A 20367-nucleotide genomic window follows, 5' to 3' on the forward strand; every position below is an offset into this window, starting at 1 on the left:
GTCGGTCGGTCTCGAAATTCCTTATGGTTATCCCATGGAGGCTGGGAATCTTATTTTCCCCAGGCCGCGCTCGGTTCCCGGTGCGAGATTTCTGTATCACGGCGCAGCGCTCCGTGCGGCCGGAGCTGACCTGCAGCGAGGAGTAGCTGCTCGGGAGAACGGGAAACGACTAAGAAGTGAGGAAAGGGGGTTTTGTTAAGACTGGAAAGGGCCCTTTTGAGGGGAAAAAAAAGAAAAAAAGACATCAAGCCAGTCCGTTTTCCTTTTTCTTTCCTCAACGCGCTGCTTTCTGCTGCGGCAAGCGGAGCTCGGGGCTGAGGAACCACGCGCAGCCCGCCCCAGTGCCCGCCCCAGTGCCCGCCCGGCCGGAGCGCAGCGCAGCGCAGCGCAGCGGGGAGGAGGAACGGAGCGCGCCGCCAACCCCGCCCCGACGCGCGGCGGTTCCGGGCAGCGCCATGGCGGCGGCGGCGGCGGCGGCGGCGGCGGCGGCGTGGCCGGAGCTGGCGGCGGCGGCGCGGGAGCGGCGGAGGGAGCTGGCGCTGCCGGGCGCGGCGGTGGCCGAGCGGGTGGCGGCGGGCGGCGGGCGGCTGCCGGCGGAGCTGCTGGCGCTGCCGCTGCTGCAGTCGCTGGAGCTGAGCGGCTGCGCGGCGCTGCGGGAGCTGGGCCCGGGGCTGGCGGCCGCGCTGCCCGCCTTGCACACGCTGGTGCTGCGCGGTAACGCGCTGGGCCCCGCCGGGCTGGGCGAGGGGCTGGGCGGGCCGCTGCCGGCCCTCCGCGTGCTCGACCTGTCCGGGAACGGGCTGGAGGAGCTGCCCGCCGCGCTGGGCGGGGCGGGGGACGCGGGGCCGGCGGGGGCCGGGGTTGAGCCCGCGGCCTTCCCGCAGCTGCGCAGCCTCAACCTGAGCGGGAACCGGCTGCGGGAGCTGGGCCCGGGGCTGGCTCGCGCCGCGCCGCAGCTGCAGGAGCTGCTGCTGTCCGGGAACCGGCTCCGCGCTCTGCCCGGCGCGCTGCTGCCTCCCGCCGCCGCCGCGGCGCCGTTCCCGCTGCTCAGCCGGCTGGAGGCGGCCGACAACGAAGTGGAGGAGCTGGGCCCGGGCATCGCCGCGCTGCCCGCCCTCAAGGTGAGCGCCCGCGGCCCCGGCCCCCGTCCCCCCCCCCTGCGCCGGGTTCTGACCGCGCCGTCTCCCGCAGAGCCTGGACCTGGCCAACAACCGGCTGAGCGAGCTGCCCGCCGCGCTGGCCGACTGCCCCCGCCTCAAGGACGCCAACCTGCGGGGCAACCCGCTGCGGGACCGCCGCCTCGAGAAGATGGTCAACGGCTGCCAGACGCGGGCCGTGCTGGAGTACCTGCGCTCCAAGGGCCGCGCCGAGGGCGGCCGCGAAGAGGCCAGGAGGAGGAAACGGGAGAAGCAGCAGCAGAAGAAGGACGACGGGGAGCGGGACGAGGCGGAGGCGGTGGGCAAGCTGCTGCTGAAGGTGCTGCAGGTCGGCGACAACCCCGCGCCGATGGTGGTCAGGGCGAGCCCGGGCGTCAGGGACGTGCGGCCCTACATCGTGTGCTGCGTGCTGCGGGGAGTGCGCCTGCGGCCGGGGAACGCCCTGCGCAGGTTCCTGAGCGCGCAGGTACGGCTGCCGGGCAGCGCTGCGGGGCCTGCGGTGCTCCATGGCCGCGCCGGCCCCATCCCTCGCTGCTCGAGGTTGTTCCTCTCCTCACGCTGCCGCTTGCCGGGTCAGACGCCGGCCCCGTGCCATGCATCGCTGTCCTCGCGCTTCGACTGTAGGTGGGGGGAAATGATCGTCCACCAAGAGGGGAAGGGGAGAGCTCTGTGCAACGCCAAGGGCTGAACGGAGCCGCAGCCGTGACAGAGCGGCCAGGCGCTGGAATGGGCTGCACGGGGAGGCGGTGTCACCGGCCCTGGAGGCGTTGAGGGAGCGTCTCAGTGTTCTTTTGAGGAACATGGTTTAGTGAGAGCTGTTGGTGATGGCGGGCGGTTGGGTTGGATCATCTTGGAGGCCTTTCCCAAGCTGGGTGATGCTCTGACTGCGGTGGGTGCAGTGCGAGGCTGCGTTGGGCCCCGTTCACGCTGGGGTTACTCCGCCATTTGGTGACGCTGCAGACGTGAAATGGAGCAGAGCGCTGAGCGCGGGGAGCGGTGCGACACGCCGACACCGCTGCTGTGTTGAGACGATGCTCTTTGTGTTTTAGACCAAACTGCACGAAGACATCTGTGAAAAGCGGACAGCGGCCACGATTGCCACCCACGACCTGCAGCTGGTCAAAGGCCCGCTGACCTACGGCGTGCGGCCTCCCACGGAGCTGAAGGTAGGGCAGCGCCCGCCGCGCTCCTCTTCTCGTTTTCCCTTTGTTTTCTGCAGCTGTGAAAGAGAGAAAGATCTTTTCCTATCCCCGTAGATCCAAGAAAACACTATAACTGCAGGCACTTGAAGCTGTAGTGCTGCTGCTGCTGTCACGAGCTGTGCAGAGCTGTGTGGTCCTGGTCCAGGACTGGTTATGAGCCCGTCTCTGGGGATGTGAAGCAGTCAGGGAAGCGGGTGTAAGCTGCTGTCAGATTTCTCCGTGCCCGTGGTAGTGGTGCTCGGTGGATCTGCTTTTCACATGGGGGTTGTGGCTCACGTGAGGCTGTACACTGAATGAGGTCACGGCCGTCCGTGCTGACTAGAAAGGGATTTCCTGACCGAGTAAGGTGTGAAGAGTGGTGGCATATCTTTGGTAACGAGCACCTTCTGTGTACAAGATCTAGTGAAACTCAGCAGTTTGTTTTCCACTTGATGCGTGGCTTTAATCGCTGTCCTGCTCACCAGAGAGTTTCAGTCCTTCTGTTTGAGTCGCTCGTCAACTCCAACGTCTGCTTCTCACCTGGTGCAGATAACGCCCCTGGGTCGAAAGGAGATGAAGGCAAAGGATCTCCTCCATCAGCTGCAGCTGGAAGCAGAGGAGCAGAGGAAGCAGAAGAAGCGCCAGAATGTTTCTGGATTGCACAAGTCAGTGTTTTGTTGCTTGCCATCATGTGCGTTTTGGCAACGTGTTCTTGCGTAGAAAAGCAGCCCTGAAACGTGAGGAGCAACCCGTGGAAAATGCGGGTTGATGAGCGGCTTCCGTTCTTTCTAGACGCATCAAGAGTAAATTCTGGTCCTGTCTGTCACCTGTCAGAGTAATTCGTAGTAAAGCAGCAGATAGAAAGGAGCCAAAGTGAGATGGAGTTTGTCGTGCAAATTCCGTAAGCTCAGCAGAGGAGAGGTGCTGTGGGTCTGCGTGTGAGAACAGACGAGCCGTGCAGCAGAGCATGGTGCTGCCCTGCCCTGCTTGCTGCTCCTGCAGAGAACAACCCACAGCCGTCAGGCACACGGCTCGAGGAGCTGGCCAAGCACGCAGTGGGAGAGCTGTGTATTGCCACAGTAAGGGAGAGGGCAAACAATGTAAATAAATCATCTGGAAGAAGCAGGCAGTGGGCTCTGATGCTCCTGTTGGAGCACTGGGAGCTGTGGCGGCAGCAGCAGCTCTGTCTGCTTTGGCAGCGTGGATGTGGAGATGTGAGTTACCTGATGTTCCTGGCCATGGCTTCCTGCAGCTCGTGGCTTTCCTGTCGTTTTGCTGAATTGTAGTGCTCTGACATCTGCTTTTGCTTTGTGGTAGATCAGGAGCACACTAATTCCTTTCTGTCACTATTTTTTACGCTTGTGTCCAGCTGCTGTTTCAGTCACTTGGAGTTTTTTTGTTTGTTTTCTGCTTTTCTTGGTAGGTATCTCCAGCTGCTGGATGGCAAAGAGAACTATCCATGTCTTGTGGATGCTGAAGGCGTTGTGATTTCTTTCCCACCCATAACCAACAGTGAGAAAACAAAGGTACTGTGTGCCAGTGGAAATGCGTCCATCAGAACTCACGTATTGAACTCCAGGTTCAGAGCTACGTGCATGCTGTGAAGCTGGTCATTGTGTTCCAAGCAATACAGCTCCAAAGCCTCGATCTCCTCTATCAGAGGAGTCTCAGAGCTACATTCCTGCCTTGATAGATGTGTACAGCTCTAGCAAGCTGCTCCAAGGGCACCAGGCAGTGTGGACTGGCAGAGCTTTTGCCTTTGGTTGAGTTGAACGAAAGCCTTTCGTTCCATTTTTGTAGCGGAGTGTTGCCACGTGTCTGTGGGTGAGGATGCTCGAATTCATTGCTCGCTTTACCTGGCTCATTCCTACAGATCAGAAAATCCACCCGCGATCTGTTTCTGGAAGTGACGAGCGATATGAGTTTACAGATCTGCAAAGACGTCATGGACGCTCTGATTCTGGTGAGCCATTCACTAAAACAGCCTCTCCGCTCCCGGCGCTCTCCTCAGCAGAATGTTTCATTGCTCGCGTGTATGGGAGCAGAGTGCAGGAGCTGTGGGTTTTGTGGGGAAGGTGCTTGGGTTTCCCCTTCCCTCCCTGTCCTTCCGTTCTTACTGTACCTCGGGAGGGTTTTGTATCGTGTTGTGAGTCTTCTGCGTTTTGCTGTATTTCACAGAAAATAGCGGAACTGAACAGATTCACCCTGGAAAATAAGGAGGAGGAGTCGGGCTCGGATGAGGAATCGGATGCTCCTTGTGGACCTGTGGATTTGAACCCCAGCCACAACACGCGGCAGCAGAGTTTGCCATTGGTGGTGGAGCAGGTCCGAGTGGTGGACACGGATGGAAACCTGAAAGTCCTTTACCCTTCAAAAACTGACCTGGCCACGGTGTCCTCTCTCCTGACAGTCATACGCTAGCCGCTAGCAAAGACAAGAAAATTACTCGGTTTTCTTTTTCTTTCTTTTTTCCGTATTCAAGAATGGGACTTGTACGCGGTGAGAGGGTTTTAAAGATGCAGTGCTCCCTGCCTCGCCGTGTAAAACATTTTGGTCAAGTCCTGGCAAGGAGGATTGCATCCTCTCAGCCTTAGGAGAAAGTCAGCAGCGTTCTGACCAGCTGCAGGCAACGGCATCTGCCAATGCAAACTTAAAAGCGGGGAAGGTATTCGAAGTCAGAATCCACTAACGTGGAAAGGGAATCGTTATGACATTTTAATTTATAAAACGAATGCAGTCATGTTTCTCTGCAAGGTTACTGCTTGTTCCTGGTGCTTCAGCTGGATTATTATCTTAGCAGCTGAACTGAGAAATCCAGTAGGTGACAGCACTGATGCTGTTACATGCTGCACACCACTACTGAAGACACGATGCACTTGGAACATCTCATTTTGCATAATTTTATATCCAGGGTAACCATAGAACTGAACATTCTGCGTATTTTAAATGTCTTAAACCTAACTGCTGCCAGGATCTGAGCAGTTTTACAGTAATGATTTTTATTCTGTGCTCACACGTTTCACACCGCTTTCATTTCTGAGTGAAGCCAATAGAACTGACTGCAGGGGTTTGCGTTTCCCAGTGCGTTTTAGAGCCGTGCTCCATCCTCGTGGAAGCACCAGTTGTGAATTTATTGTGTACCCATTGAGTTAGCTGCTGGTCAAGCATGGAATTTGTACTCGCTTGTGAAGTGGAGCCCCGTTCTGAGGGCTAATGCTATGTCAGCACTGGTCCCCAGCTCCCCAGAACGTAAGCCGTCCTGTCTGGGTGACCCCACTGGAGCTCCCTCCTGCACCCCAGTTTGGTGAGTGTTGGGCACCCCGTGCAAGGTGCAGATAGTGGAGCTGTTCAGGTTTTTGCAGTCCTGGCTGTTGTCTGAATGCAGACCTCTCCGCGCATAAGCTAGGGCGATCCATGAATTCTAACTGAACTCTCTAGATATCAAATACGTCCACGTGTTGCGAATTGAATGGAAAAATAAAATGGTTCTTGCGGTCGTACGTCACCGTCGCTCGTTTTGGCATTGCTGAATTTCCCAATCACATTGCAAAGTGGAAACTTAACTTTTTCTGGGTCCTTGTGTCTGAGCAGCCCTAAGACCTCCAGAGTTCCCTGTGAAATAGAATAATTCCGCAGACCAGTGACTGACAGAGGACGGTGCTCAGCAATTAGAAAACAACTGAATTAGTGCAGAACTTTATTTAAGTGAGTTTCGTTGGTTAGTAAGTCCCCACCAGGAAACAAAGGAGCAGGAGGATGAAAGTGGTGATGTGCTGGGAGCTGAGCGCTCAGGCCGTTCTGCAGGCGTTGAGATGTGACCTTGCAGGACTCTACTTCCTCCCCTTTGTAGTGGTCGGTGATGAAGTAAATGTGTCAATGCTGGTGAGAGATGGAACCTTGATACCTTTTTGTTTCAGCATCTGGTGGAACTCCATCCGCTCGTTTATTATTTTCTGAAAATGAGAGAACAGCGTTAGATGGACAGCAGTGCTGTAAAGTGCTTTCCCAGCAGTTCCCCGCAGGCTTCCAAAAGCAGAATTCCAGAGAGCTGAATACCTGCATTGCCTCCAGCACCTCCTCATCAGTGAGTTCTGCCTGGGGAGCTTTGATGCCTGCTGTGCTGAACGTAGCCTGAATTATTTTGCTCCGAAATCTTTCAAACTTTTGATAAAAGAGGAAAGAAGTGGATGCGTTAAGCTTTCATGTATGGTTCTTTGGCATTCACATGGACTCGACTCTTAACAGAGAGGTGGAAGTCTGAGGGGAAGGAGTCTACATTTACCTTGCTGGTGATGCACTCAAGTGCCACTCTGGTTTGTAGCTCTGCGTGCTGCAGCATTTCAGCTTGGCTCTGCATCTCCTCTTGGGCACACTGCTGCTTCTGGATGTAGTGTCGATTGGTCAGAGCCTCCGCCTGCAGCTGCCAGACTGTGCCCTGTAAATCACTGATCAGCTCGATCTGCTCATCCAGTTTGGATTCTTGCTCTGTAACAACCTGAGGAGACACATAAACCAAGCCATTACAGTGAGGAAGAGAGCGAGCAGACTTGGCCACACCTTCCCAGTATCTGGTTCAAATGGTTCTTGTACTTCTTGGGCAGTCTACAGACTTAAACTTGTCCGTACTGGTAGCCATTCTTACTAAATAGTTTTCTTCAAATCTACTGTACTGAGTACCTGAGTAGTTAAAAGCAGCAAGCTTGCTATTAGGAGAAAAAGCAATTGAGTGGTAAAATGAACTCAAGAGGTCAGATTTTCAAAATAACTTCACTGAGATATTTTTCATGGGGTAAAATCACTCCCCCAAGCCTAAAACAACCACGACAAAGTGGCTGATGCCAGAGTTTTCCATAAAGGCACGTGGGCTTGAGCCAAATTCACCTGTCGAAGACTGTAGTTCTCCTTCTCCACCGCTGCCATCAATTCTTCGTGTTTCCTTTCTTCTCTCAAACTGCTAAACTTAAGGGAAAATATTTTGCACGTCACTTTTGCAGTTCAGAGATGGACCTCCTGTCTCATTAGCAAGAGAACTGTTTCAGAAAGACTGAATTCCCTGCTTCCAGATCCCTCAACAGCGATGCCCCCCCTTGTGCTCATGGCAGTACCTTGGCAGACATGGCTTGCAGCTGATCTTCTCGCCCTCTGAGCTCCTTTTGGAGCCTTTCATTTTCAGATTTGCTTCTCCGAAGCTGGGATTCTTGGATCTCCAGTTGTCTTTGCAAGGAACACATGGCACCTGTAAAGTTGGAGTGCTCCTGTAAGCAAACTGAGCCCTGCAAAAGACTTCATGAGCTCTTTTTCAGGTAAGCATAAGCAGAGCTGTTGCTCTGCTTGTCCACGTATGGACTGTGGGTAAAGTTAATGTACAGTCATGATGACACTAATTAATAATGCATTTCACAGTGCTTTGCTGTGATATATGTTAAACTTAAGTAAGTTCACTGTGAGGTAGAAGCTGTTCTGAGGACTAATAGAGCCAGCAACTCAAGCAGGGGGATGCCAGAGTGGTGGAACACTATGGAGTGCTTCAGAGTAACAGTCAGGCCTTGCTGCAAGATTTTCTCATGCTCTTCTAAGGCAAGAGAGAAAGTGGTTTGAAAACTCATGGTGTTTCTGACTCACTCCATAAGGTACAACTGAAAGAAGAAGTTTTTGCCCTTGTGTGGACCTAACACAGATTTTTTTTTCTAGGTAAAATAAACAGTCTTAGGAAGATGAACTTGCTCTCTAGCACAATTGTCTGCTGTGGGGAAGCCGTCTCCCCTGGTACCTGTAACCATGTTGTAGTCATGTTCTGCTTTTTGCAGTTCTGCACTGAGTTCTTTGTGGGCTTTCTGGAACGCAGCGAGCTGAGCCATCAGTTCCTGCTTCTCTGCTTCTGCCCGCTCTGCAATGGTCCCCAGGGCACTTGCTTCATTTGGAACTTCAGTGTCTTCTTCACTTGAGCTCCCTTGTTCCGTTTCTCTGTCCTGTGAAGACAGAGAGAAGGGCTTAGGTTCTACTAAAGCCTTGTGTGGAAAGAGTGTTTCAGAACTGGGGCCTCCATTCACAGTAAATGACAGCTTGGCAGTGCACAGACTCAGTGTGTGGAACTAAAATCGTTACCGCCTTTGTGTCAGCGCTGTCCTCGAGCGAGTCCAGGTGTTTCTTCAGACTTTCCACTTCCTTCAGGAGATTAGCGATCACAACATCCTTCTGTCCACACTCTGCCTTGTACTTTTCAAGACGATCGATCTCTTCTACCAGTGTTACTAGACACTCTTCCTAGGGAATAAAGAAGTACCGGTGTGCGCTAAAACATCAAATATGTTAGAGGGGATGAAAGGGAGGGATGAGGAACCATGGAGCAGATTAACTAGTGTACGTCACTGCCGATCCCTTATGCATACAATGTGTGATCCTGGGCCACCTCTAGAGTCCCTGCCCCAACATGCTGCTTGGCTCTGATGCTTCTGTACGCCCAAAATGGAGCAGCACTATTTGGATCGCCCGGCAGAGAGGGTATGTGTTGAGTAACAACTGCAGTGTTCTGCTTAGGGCAGGAGCCACCGTCAGACCTGCGGCAGGCAGTACGGCGCCTTTTCCTCACCTTTTCGTTAATGGCACTGATGTACCACGGGACGGTGTCTGAATGCCTTTCGCACGGATCCCCCGCGGGACGGTGCTGCCCTGGAGGCTCTTTGTTCCCATTCTGCTCCTCAGCGCGGCCTCGGCCGGACCGGAGGTCGCCTGCTGGGTAGAGAGGCGGGCAGTGAGGCGGGACGCGGTCAGCCCCCCTGGGCTCCCGTCCGGCCCTCCTGCCTCACCGGGCGGGTCCGGCGACGTCGCCCTGTCGCAGGTGTCGGGACAGCGGGCGCGCAGCGGGGAGGGGACGCGCAGCTCGTCGTGCCGCGGTTCGGGCGCTAAGCCCCCCGGGCCGCCCGGCTCCGAGCCCGGCTGCAAGCAGGAGGACGGCCGCAGCGCCTGAGCCTCGCCCGGCGCCCGGGGCTGGGGGCAGAGCCCGGCCTGCTCGCGGGAGCCCATGGGGGCCGCGCCCGGCGGCGGCTGTGGGTTGCTAGGCAACGGCGGGCCGCTTCCGGAAGCCGCAGCGATTGCTTCCGGTGTCCGACGGTCACTTCCGGGGGGCGCCTTGTGCTTCCGGGAGGCGCCGCCATGGGCCAAGGGAAGAAGGCGCTGCACGGCTCCGCGGCCGAGTTCTCGGAGCTGGCGGTGAAGCGGCAGCGGTTGGGGCGCGGGGGGGTGGAGGTGCTGTACCGCTCCGGCTGCCCCTGCAGGACCGCGTCCTCCAGCACCGCTCCTCCGGCCGCCGCTCCCGCAGCACGGCTTGCTTCTCTATTTGCTCTTAGTTCCTTCGATATAGGTGATTTTTCGTTTCAGTCTAAGCGCAGCTCAGAAATGTACGTTTACTGTGGGTTTTCAATATGAAGATCTTAACGCCCCGTTTGCTTCTTCCGGGTGGAATTTTTTATAATGCCGCTGTGCACGGTACAGATATTGTCAGTTTGCTGTTGGGAGAGAGCGTGCCAGATATAATGTTTTCACTGGGGCGCACGTTCTGCACGAGTAAGTCTGGATATTTTGATAGTTCTGTTTGTATCTGTTCACTTGGAGAGCCGCGTGTTAAGCGCTGAAAAGGCAAAATGTGAAGGCTTTGTGTAGCGGGAGCAGTTGTAAGACCACACGTGCCCGGTGTCTTCTGTCTTGAGTGATGCATGGGAAGGACGTGTCAGTGGTACCTGCTGAAACTGGAAGCTGCTTTTTCACTTGTCGTGCACTTGGGCTTGTATAGATTGGGTGAGTGTTTAAGGTGGAAAGGACAGCAAGTCGGAAACTCTTCCTTTTTGCTTCCCAGGTCCGCGGTTCCCAAGGGCTGTTCTGGGTAGATAACCACGTTCCCCTGGGGATCACCAAGCACGGCACCTGTGGGTGCGTACATCACAGACCCACACTGATCAGTACAGGGATGCGCACAGGGAGCTCATCCAGCACATTCCGAGAACACTGACAGGTAAAAGGAGAACTTAGGGCTGATAGTGCTTTGGTGCAGGGGCTCCGCTAGCTCCTGACACTGGGCAGGGCCAAGCAGATATTGATGTGGGCTCTACCCCGTGCTTTGTTCCCACTCCTGCAGGCAAAGAACCCCCTGCCGTCACCAAGGAGCAGTTTCTCCAGGTGGTTCAGGTGGCTGCAGCTGCTGAGCAGACCTGGAGAAACAGAGCTGCTGTTGACCTCCATGATGAAGCCATCAATTCCTCTGTGATCAAGGCCGAGATCGTGTTTCTGGAGGTGTTTCTGGAGGTGAAGGGTAAGTGTTAAGCCGTGCTACGGTGAAGTCTTGTCACGTAATGACATCTCCACTGTAGTCTTAGACTTTTATTTATGACATTTCCAATCTGAGCAATGCCCAGGTCGTGGAAGCGTGTTTGGACTCAAGTGCTGAGCCATGGTGCTGCGATGTCTCGTAGCACGTCAGCCAGAGCCCAGCAGTGCTGGGAGTTGTTTTCAGAATGGAGTGAATTTGTACAGGGGCAGCAGCAGGGGTGCTGGCTGGAGCCTTTTGTTTTTCCTTCCTCAAGTGCAAGCACATACGTTAATATCTTAGTTGCAAAACTGAGCTAATAATCACTTTCTTTGGGTGCAGGGAGGGCGCTGCACATTTAAAACATTTTTTTTTTTGACAGTCTAGAGGATTTGGAATATACACTACAGGAAAAGATAGTGCCTTCAGCAGCAGGCAGGCCTGCTTTTAAACCAGGCTGCTGAACCTTTTTATTCTCACTGCAGATGGAGCATTTTGGCTGTTGTCTGCTCCTCATGTGCTGGTTTTCAAGACCTTGGAAAGCTTTTTTTTAATTGTATTAAAATAACAAATTTGCCTGCAGTCTTAGCTTATACACGCCATCCCTCGATTCTTCAGCTCAGTCAATTTCCAATTCCTGTGGACGCAGCCTATATTACTAAGACTAGAAATAGCTGTGACATTTACAACCACAGACAATTCTCTGGTGGAAATTGTTTTTAACAGTGTCGTTTTTCAGACTTGGAAATGCTGTGACGTAAAGGTTGTTACCAATTCTGTTCTCTGTTTTCTAGTGGCTTACCAAGAAAGAAAACAAACCAACTTTATGTCCGTGAAGAAGCAGACATCTGCCTCTCTGAATATCAGCACCACTGCAGCTTATTTAACAGCAAGGAGGTTCTGCAGCACTGTGCCTCTGGAGCTTTGCTGATGAAGCAGAACAACTTCAGGCCCTTTGAGGTGTAAGATTTCTCAGCAATATTACGTGCACATTTTCCATGCGGTATAAGCAAGACTTGAGTTACCAGGTGTTGTAATTCAGATGTGCTTTTATTGTGTTACAAAAAAAAAAAAAGGAAAAAAAAAAAAACAAACCACAGCTATAAAAATAACACATTTTCCAAAGATAACGTTCCGAGAAGTACTACTTGTAACATGGTTGGATTGTATCAGTTAATACTGTTGAAGAAGCCTTAGTTAACGCTGAAAACACGTTTCAAAACCTTGAAAGCACCTCTGGTCATGTCTGCTCACCCACAGGAGGTGGGAGCTGGGAACGTGTTCGCTGGCAGCGCGGCTTTGTGCTGAGCTTCCGTGCAGCCTGAACCAACGGATAAACCAGGCCTGGACCAAACAGCCACAAACAGCAAACGGAGCTGGAAGGACCTCATGTGCTCACTGAGGAGATCTCCTTGCTCCGAGGTAGGATCGAACTCAGCCCCACCTCGCTGTTCTCATCTGCCTCCGGCCCTCACCCTGCTGCTCACACAGAGCTCGGACTCCGCGGGAGCCTCCACGCGTTTCCCCCTCTGCGTTCGTGTGACACGATTCACAAGAGGGAAAAACACCTGAATGTGGAATAGGTGAGTCTTGAGACATGATTTACTGCACGTTTACGTGTAGAACATGAAATTAATAGCTTGATGCTGCTGTCTCAGGAGTATCAATTTTTATAGCTTACACGAAAATAAATCTTTTTTTCCTCCTTGCAGAGCAATGAGCATACTGTATGTACATGGCGTTCTGTTGATATACACAAACATTTAAGTACGTGAACACATCTGGAACTGACCAAGAGGCTTCTGCTCTACAGGGGACTGAAGGGAACGCGTTTTCTGGCAGTCCATCAGGAAAGCAGACTGTTGCCTTGTGTCAGTCAATGGCAGATACTCGTACAGAAACGGAGCAGATAAGGGCTACAGCAGTTTTTCACGATGATCAGGACCTGTTGGTTTTCAACACCACTGAGAACACAGAACAGAGGTAAGAAGAAGGCAGGTGTCACTAACAGAAAATGTGCTATCTTTACGCTGCATCTGTTTGATGCGAGGCTCGTCCAGCACAATACAGAAGGATGAACCAGCAGCTGACTCCTCTGCCGCGTGCAGTCAGGATCTGTGCTGCGTTCCAGGAGCTGCCTCACCGCCCTGTCCTCCCATCGATCCTCTGACAAAACCACTGGGATTTCCTCTCTGGGAAGTACCTGGCGGATGGATCGGGGCCGTGTTTTCTCACACAGCCAGCAGTCCGCATCCGCCCAGCAATATTATGCTTCTCCAGCTGCTCAAGGCTGAAAGTATTCTCCCGTTTTTCACGTGGGGTTTGGTTTCCCCTGCCCGTCCCTCGGACTCCCTTTGCGTCCGCTCTCCCACCATGGCGTCCCGGAGAACCCTCAGTTGATCTCTCCCTCCGTGAACTCCTCTTTTATGGACTGTTTGCGGGACTTGCAGTCTGGGAGGTCAAAGCCAAAGTCTGCCCACTCGTCTGCCGCGCCGCGGTTGGGGATGGTGATGGTGTGGCGCACGCGGAAGTGCACGGCCTCCATCACGCGCTGCCGCTGCAGCTCGCCCGAGCTGCCGATGGAGATGGTGGAGGCGTTGCTGCTGGAGCGGATGAGCTGCTGGGCCCCGTAGTCGTGGCTCTGCTTGAGTTCCTGAAGGCCCCTCCAGATGATCATCCGGTACTGCTCTGGGATCTTCAGTGCTCCGAGATCCTGGAAGAACAGTGCTGCTGAGGCGCATCCCAGGAGAGGAAAACTGGGACGGAGCCTGGCCCCCGGCTCGTGGCTCAGAGGGGACGTGGGCACAGGAGTGAGTGCCACGTCCTGGCCCTGGTCCCCACCCAACTACAGAACAGCCCGCGGGTGCTTCCACGAGGGGCAGCTTCTCAGTTACTGACCATTTACTTGTGGTCAAGCTGGACCAAGTTATTCAAACACAACTCTGAAAGTCAGCCAAAAATACATCTTGTTATTTGGGGACGGGGACAGTGACAGAAGTTCACTGTATCACATCAATCTACTGAGAATGGGAGGGCTCCCATTGGACACGGGTTGAGGAGCAGCGGGTTCTCTGCTCACAGGGGGAGGAGCGCAGCCCGGCTGGCTCGGCCCTGTCTCCTCAGGGCCCAGGGCAGAAGCAGAGGGGGCTCCAGGCAGCCCCCATGGGTGGGCTTGGGGGAATGGGCTGCATTCCCTGAGCCCCGCTGGCAGGGGCTGGTCGGGGCCCCTCCCTGCTGGAGGTGGTTGGGGTGGGCACTAGCAGGCTGTTGTGGTTGTAGTGCTAACCGAGAGCTGGATCATCTCAGCAATGGGGGCTGCGCCAGAACAAATACCCTCGTAGTGGAGAGCTGCCAGAGAGCCATGTTAATGCCAAACACAGAGACTCATATGAGTGTTAACTAGAGAAGATAGCGAGTATGCAATTAGTAATTACAAATATCAACTCGGACAGACAGCTCAGCAACCTGATACAAAGTTCTGGCCAGACCAAATGTTTCTTTTGACAGCTTACAGATAATAATGGAGTTAGTTCAGAAAATGGTCCAAAATCAGGCTAGGATTGTGCAACTGGCCCCAGCTACCAATGAAAAATCATTGTGTCTTCAGCAGCTGCATTGCCAAAACGTGCTCTCCTATTTTACTGTAGCTGCCAGGTAGAAAATTACTACAAACTACCCGGAGGAAAAACAGCATCAGGGCAGAAGCTTTTTTTCTGTCCAGAACACTGACTCTAGAACTTACAGGGCTAACTATGGCTCCAAGGGTTGAAGCTTTTTCTACTCGTTACCCTGATGGATGGAGGAGTCCCTGCATAGGTGCTGCCCTCAGTTTTGCAGCCTCAGTATTGTCACCAAGAGGTTATGCTTTAACTGAGAACTGCAGTTGGCAGCTCCTCTCCTCCCAGCAGCAGAGAGCTGACACGGAGCATGAGAGCAGGTATACTGAACCTGCTGTACGCCTGTTTTCATTCCAGCTCTTCCCTAACTTATGCTCTTTCATTTGCTGAGTACCTTGTCTGGTTCTCCTGTTGGGTAAAACATCTACTTGAGGTCTGGTTTGGGGATTGCTCTTTCTGGGACATCTGAAAAGAGCTAAACAAGCGTGCTGAGTTATTAACTTGTTTCTCTATTGGCTCATCAGATCTCATTTCTGACAGTCTGGAGGAACCAGTGAAGAGGCTATTGTGGTTGCTGCCAAAAACTGACCTACTGCTAAATGTGAAGGACTAGAAATGATGCATAAATTCAAGACATAAATCATGGGGAGTGTATATTCTGTAACAGGTTGGTGCACAGTTTTTCCTTTCTTTTAAAACAGTTTTGTCCTTGCTTTTAAGATCAACAGCTGATAGAAACAAGTGGTAAGAACAGATCTTCCCAAAGCATTTACCTCTATGGATAGGTTCTGCAGGTGGTAAATATTCTGTAACCCTTGTGAGGTGAAATAGTCGATGCAGTTTGGACACCCCAATCCTGTTAAAAAACTGCAGAAAAAGTTTGGAAAATAAAGTGGCATTAACTTCTCACGAATATAAGCTGTGCTCTCAACCAACACTGTGTTTCAGCTCATTGAAAAGGCAGAAAGGAGACAGCTCCTGCTGCCTCCAGACTTGGCAACACTTCCAAACCCTTGTGATATAGATGGGATGTGGGCAAACGAGCAGAGGAGGGAACTTGCTCTGGCTGTTGCAATCTTAAGTGTGACCTGAATTTCCATTAATGTCAGAATGAAGAATGGAACTATGTTCATTCTAAATATTACAGTGTTGTTCTTTTGTCCCCTCCTCTTCAGATCTTCAGAGGTTTCCGCTGAATTACCTACACTGAGTAACTGGAGGGAGCCTGAGCTACCTGAGGAGGAAGAGGGCCCATGCCTTAGTTTGGACAGCAAAATCAATCTCTACAACTTACAGACTAATGCAGGGGTGTTCTGCACGTAGCACTGGCTGCAGCTGTGCAGCTCTGGGAACTGAATGTCCAGGTGCTCTGACCTCGGTGGGACATCTGTTGAAACGTCTATGTTCCATTTAAAGACAAGTAGTAAAAACTGTCAGTGGACCTGCTAACATGAATTCCTCTTGGAAATGAGCCATGTGGACCAATTTCCAGACATCGTTACGAAGGAAGGCAAAGATGGAAGTTCACAAAGCTGTGTGCTAGTCGGACATGCAGGAGAGAAGATACTTGTTTGGGTGGACTTAATTTTTTAATTAAGCAAGAACAGATTACCCAGAGGTCAATGAGGGCAACGGGTGTTTCTAACTGGTAGGTAGCTGGGCTTCGGTTTTTGAGATGAGAAGAATGGTCTACATGATTTCATAAGCACCGATTTCTCAGTGGGGACCAGTGGCCAGTTGACCAGTTGCTAGACAGATCTGAAGGTTAGAGTAAGGGACAACAGCAAGAAACATCAGAGGACAACACAAAAAGGGCATCTGCTGCCTTCCCTACCTGACTAGGCTGGGATCGGGGTTGTAGGGTGGAGGAGGGGTGCAGTGCGATCCTGAGACCATGGACTGGGACGAATGGCCCCCGTTCATTTCTCCATTGGGTTGCATGGAGTGGCTGTTCAGCATTCCAGGGCCTAGGCAGCAACCATGTCAACACGACAGATAGATCAGTTAGACTTAACCCAGACATTTACAACAACCCCTGTCCCCCACTGGGGACCCTGCTGGGCAGGGAGGGCCCCCACAAGCCAGGAGTGCCGGCTGTGTGCTCTGCTGCAGTGGGGACCTTACCCATTGGCCCCAGGCTGGGTGCTGAGCTGGAGCTGTGCTGTGCTGGCTGCCCGACCAGCTGGTTGACAGAGGGCAGCTTGTTGATTCCTCCCCCGTGGACTTTATTCATAGGTGAGAGGACAGGGCCGTAGGAGGAAGGCGTCTGCAGCTGATTTCTGCTCAGGAAAAAGAAGGCAGGTGATGAACATCCAGCAGGAAGACGTGGAGCCAGCTGGCCACCCCAGAGCTCCTGTCTGCCTGCTCAGGCTCTCTGTGCTGAGGTTTCAGGCAGCGCTGAGGAAGGCTGGATTGCACTGAGAGCAGCCCAAGACAAATTGTATTGGAGCGGAATTGGCTGGGCTGCATTTACGTCAGGCGACAGACACGTGTGTCTGTGGAAAGTCCCTGCAGACAGAGAATTCACTGCAGGGCAGGCCCCCTAGGAAGGTTCATATCCAGTGCTGTATCTTATGCTTCCTATGATGCTGTGAAAAATAACTGATCAGCACTGCTGCACCTGCTTGCAGAGCTGCAGTGGGCACTCAGGGGTGCACTAGGGTGGCACTTACTGCCTCTGCAGGAGCTGCTGCTGTTGCTGCCTGTAGGAGTCAACCAGCTGCTGTGGGACCAGCTCCACCAGCTCCAGGCTCTCCTTTATCTTCATCAGGATCTCAAAGTTCTCCCGGCCTCGCACCTGGAGGAGGGAACAAGCCCAGGTCTCACTATGGCTCCTTTTTTCTACCCAGCCGTGCAGGCACAGTGTCACCACAACCAGGGAATATTCAAGGACCCAGGACTCCCTCAGACACGGGCATTCACAGATGCTCTTCTCCATCTGTCTGCAAAACCCCAAAGCCTGCAGCCATGCAAACCCATCCTTCTTGAGACCACATCCCCAAGAATTTCCCTTGCCACGCCTCCAGCCACGATGGGCAGCTGCTCAGCAGTGTGGCTCACCGACACTTACAGGCACGTAATACATCTCCTCTTCCCCGTGTCTCCGTTTCTTAACGCCCGGCCCCAGTGCTGGGATCGCCTGGGGGCTCTGTTTGAATGCTGGAAAGGAGAGAGGGGGGAAAAATGTTAGCAGAAGATGAAAGTCAAATCTGGCAGTGGGAACAGCTATGTCCTCTGGGCACACAGGAGCAATGTGCTTTGCAAGCCTTTACTGAAAAGAAGGAAATAGCTACCTCTAGGAGAATTAGCTTGATACATCCCAAATGTGTGCTGTCACTCAGGAATTATGGCTCTAAGGAATTTTGTGTGTGTTTTTTAAGAAAATTTCATTTTTTCTCTCATGTCCATCCTCCTGTGTCCTGCTGTCCTTGGGAGAGCAGGACACATCTCGTAACACCTTGCTTCCCTGCAGTATTTTAGCTCACATTGTGCAGAATGCGTGCTGCTTAACTGTATTCTGTCCTTGATGATGTCCCTTCAAAAACAGTAATAACAAAGAACAAGTACATCCAGCCAGAAAGGCCCTACACTAACATCACTGCACTCTGGGGCAAAAAGAGAGCAGGTCCTGCTTCTGAGATTCAGAGGAGAAAGGTCAAAGCATTATGCCCTGGTGTGGGTTTAAGCCTGAGCTTCTGGAGCACAGTGATTTCGGTTGCAGTGGGAAAGGTGCTGAGGCAGAAGGATCTGCACTGCTTTGAGGAGGAATGCAGGCTAGGAGCTCGAGACTGTGATAGAGCAGAGCTCTGAGGCACCCTCCCTCTCCTGGAGAGCAGACTCACTGCGTTTGTTGGCGTTGCCATTTTTAGCTGCATTCTCATTCAGGGCTTGTTGCTCTCGGTAATGGTCTTCATCAGCTTTCCGGTCTCTGCCGGGACAGGCACAGATCCGTCCCTCAAATGATCGCCTTCCTAGGACTTGGCCGCTGGGAGGAGAGAGGAATTGGTGAATTGGTTTCTGCCAGGGATGTTCACCTGGGCTCAGCCCAGCATGTTACGGCCTGGCTCAGATCCCTGGGTGTGGGGAGCCCCTCTGCTAACAGCCTGAGCAGGAGCAGTCTCCCGTGGGAGGAGGAGCTCCTGGGGCAGAGGAAGGCTTCAGCTGTGTGGGGAGAAGCCAGCACTGCAGTGGGTCCACTGTACCTCCCCTGCCCTCTTTCTAGCCAGCAGAAAGCAGCCTTTGCCCCCAGGCAAGGATAGTGCTCCAGCAGCCACTTACTCTCTCGTCTCCAGGGTGATGATGATGAGGATGGGTCTCCTGTTCATTCCTCCCACGCAGCTGCTGTTGCACATGAAGTTGTACAGGATGGTGGTGAACTCGGTCCCCACCTGCCCAGGAGAGGGGAGCAGACACTTGAGCAGGGAATGAGGGCACCCCTTTGGGCAGGACTGCACCCTGAGCACCTTTGCAAGTCAAGCAGAGGAGCCCTGGGGGCAAGCTAGTACAGGAGCACTGGGAAGGGCAAGAGTGGTGATATGAGGTCCTGCAGTGATGGGGACCATCCTAGGTGGAGAGAGGGGACTCTGCAAGGGCTGTGGGATCTCTGAGGGCTCAGGCCACGGCTGGGAGGGATTTCCTTCTGTACGCCACCACCCAGGAATGGGGTGCTCAGAGCAGGCAGAGGAGGGCTTGGAGGTGCTAGTGGCACCAGACTCCTGCCCAGGACACAAATCTGCCTCCAAGAAAGCAGATGTCACCAGTGGGTTCACCCTTCAGCACTGGGACAAGAGCTGATTCTGCTCCCCACCACCCCCAAAGCAGCTGGGTACCTGTGGGGGCTCGTAGGGCACCATGACACTCTGCCGTCCTGTCACAGGGTCATCCACGTACTGCGAGAGGTTGTTGCCTTCCACCCTGATGAGGTGGCTGGCTGGGGCTGACTGGCCTGCAAGTCAAGTGCGTGTGGTTAGGACCTGGAGCTTCATCCTGCTCAGGGCACCAGTTCCTGTCCCACCAGCTCTTCCCGGCCACGTTTTTCAGCTGGGGCTGTGCCCTGTAAGGGTGACAGCAGCACTCACCATCATTGAAGTCGCGCCCCAGCTCGTGGTTGGGGCAACGTTTCACCACTTCTGTCACGTGCTCGGCCTTCTTGTAGACAGGCATGGCCCGGATGATGGTGCCCGGGGGCGGCGGGCTGGACACCTTGATCTGGATGGGACATGTCTTGGCAATCTGACAGTAGAGCTTCTTCAGCAGTGGGGAGTACTGGAACAGAAGAGAGACCTGCGTTAGCACAGCTCGCGAGCAGCAAATGGAAAACATGGACACGCAGCTCAGCGTGCACCGTGGGCAGCAAGGAGCCCTGGGTGCCTGCTGCCCTGTGCCTGAGGGATGCTGCGTGCACGTGGAGGGCTGAGCACTGTGGCTCTTGCACCGCGCTCAGGCAGGCGCCTGCTTTCCCGCAGCTCCTCTGATCCACCCACCTTCTGCCTCCCGAATGCTCCCAGTGAGATGCCAGCACGGCAGCAAAGCAGCATATTAAAATAATGACTCGTTATAAAACCAATTGCTGCCTATTGTACTGTAACCGCTCCGGGGGTGCTGTGCCAGCGCAGGATTCCCCGTGTGCCGGCTGTGCTGATGCACATGCTCCTGTGAAGCTGCACAAGAGATAGCTGCCTTGCAAACTATTGCACATCCCTGGCGAATGTAGGGGACGTTGTGTGTTGTTTTTGCAGTAACTTCTTACTCCAAGGCTCAGCACTTGTTTCTCCCTAGCAATGTTTAAATATGGCCAAGTTCACCTGCACAACAGTGTCCACTTTCCGCACAAGCCAGATCACACCAACAACTGGATGCAGCGTGGGACATTCTACAGAGGGTTTCCCAGCTGGCACCACGGGCTAAGGAATCCTTGCTTCACATTGCATAACAGAATTACAGTTAATTAGGCAAGACGTCAGACATTAATTATGTCTAGTAAGTGTGGTGCAGAATGGGGTTTGTCCTGACCGTGACTCAATTCTTCACAGGCGCTTGCAGTCCTAGAAGGTCACAAAGCGGACGGACTGGGGAGGCTGGGGACAGCACTCTGCCAGGACAGGCACTGGGCG

General features: G+C 53.5%; 3 protein-coding genes and 1 long non-coding RNA gene across 10 annotated transcripts in view; 2 read left to right on the top strand and 2 right to left on the bottom strand.

The window, feature by feature from the left end:
- Positions 456-5843, top strand: LRRC47 (leucine rich repeat containing 47). Its single transcript, XM_021374650.1, has 7 exons — positions 456-1121; positions 1192-1623; positions 2207-2323; positions 2888-3003; positions 3762-3864; positions 4212-4301; positions 4517-5843. The coding sequence occupies exons 1-7, from the start codon at positions 456-458 to the stop codon at positions 4757-4759; spliced, it is 1767 nt and encodes a 588-aa protein (XP_021230325.1). The 3' UTR covers positions 4760-5843.
- CCDC27 (coiled-coil domain containing 27) lies at positions 6007-9401 on the bottom strand. Of its 2 annotated transcripts, none has more exons than XM_021374621.1 (9): positions 9145-9401; positions 8928-9070; positions 8444-8602; positions 8109-8307; positions 7444-7574; positions 7220-7297; positions 6621-6833; positions 6395-6499; positions 6007-6291 (listed from the first exon to the last, which is right to left on the bottom strand). In XM_021374621.1, the coding sequence occupies exons 1-9, from the start codon at positions 9359-9361 to the stop codon at positions 6169-6171; spliced, it is 1368 nt and encodes a 455-aa protein (XP_021230296.1). In that variant the 5' UTR covers positions 9362-9401; the 3' UTR covers positions 6007-6168. The 2 variants fall into 2 exon arrangements, with proteins under 2 accessions (XP_021230296.1, XP_021230297.1); XM_021374622.1 differs by having other exon boundaries at positions 8928-9067; positions 9145-9400.
- LOC110386962 lies at positions 9472-17827 on the top strand. Of its 2 annotated transcripts, none has more exons than XR_002432321.1 (8): positions 9472-9735; positions 10191-10346; positions 10470-10643; positions 11432-11599; positions 11898-12220; positions 12350-12620; positions 14779-14921; positions 15430-17827. It is a non-coding gene; the product is annotated as an uncharacterized LOC110386962 (long non-coding RNA). The 2 variants fall into 2 exon arrangements; XR_002432320.1 differs by having other exon boundaries at positions 9472-9698.
- TP73 (tumor protein p73) overlaps positions 12292-20367 on the bottom strand; it is a 32028-nt gene continuing 23952 nt past the window's right edge. For 3 of the 5 annotated variants that reach the window (XM_021374617.1, XM_021374616.1, XM_021374618.1), the window contains 10 exons: positions 19333-19519; positions 19084-19199; positions 18533-18642; positions 18097-18239; positions 17325-17413; positions 16927-17051; positions 16379-16533; positions 16089-16221; positions 15028-15121; positions 12292-13350 (listed from right to left, as the gene is read on the bottom strand). In XM_021374617.1, coding sequence (XP_021230292.1) covers positions 13030-13350; positions 15028-15121; positions 16089-16221; positions 16379-16533; positions 16927-17051; positions 17325-17413; positions 18097-18239; positions 18533-18642; positions 19084-19199; positions 19333-19519 — 1473 coding nt within the window. In that variant the 3' untranslated portion in view covers positions 12292-13029. The remainder of the gene's footprint in view (positions 13351-15027; positions 15122-16088; positions 16222-16378; positions 16534-16926; positions 17052-17324; positions 17414-18096; positions 18240-18532; positions 18643-19083; positions 19200-19332; positions 19520-20367) is intronic. The other 2 variants (XM_021374619.1, XM_021374620.1) reach the window with 2 other exon arrangements.

The sequence above is a fragment of the Numida meleagris genome, chromosome 20 (assembly GCF_002078875.1).
Source record: "Numida meleagris isolate 19003 breed g44 Domestic line chromosome 20, NumMel1.0, whole genome shotgun sequence".
In the NCBI taxonomy this organism is placed as follows: Eukaryota; Metazoa; Chordata; class Aves; order Galliformes; family Numididae; genus Numida; species Numida meleagris.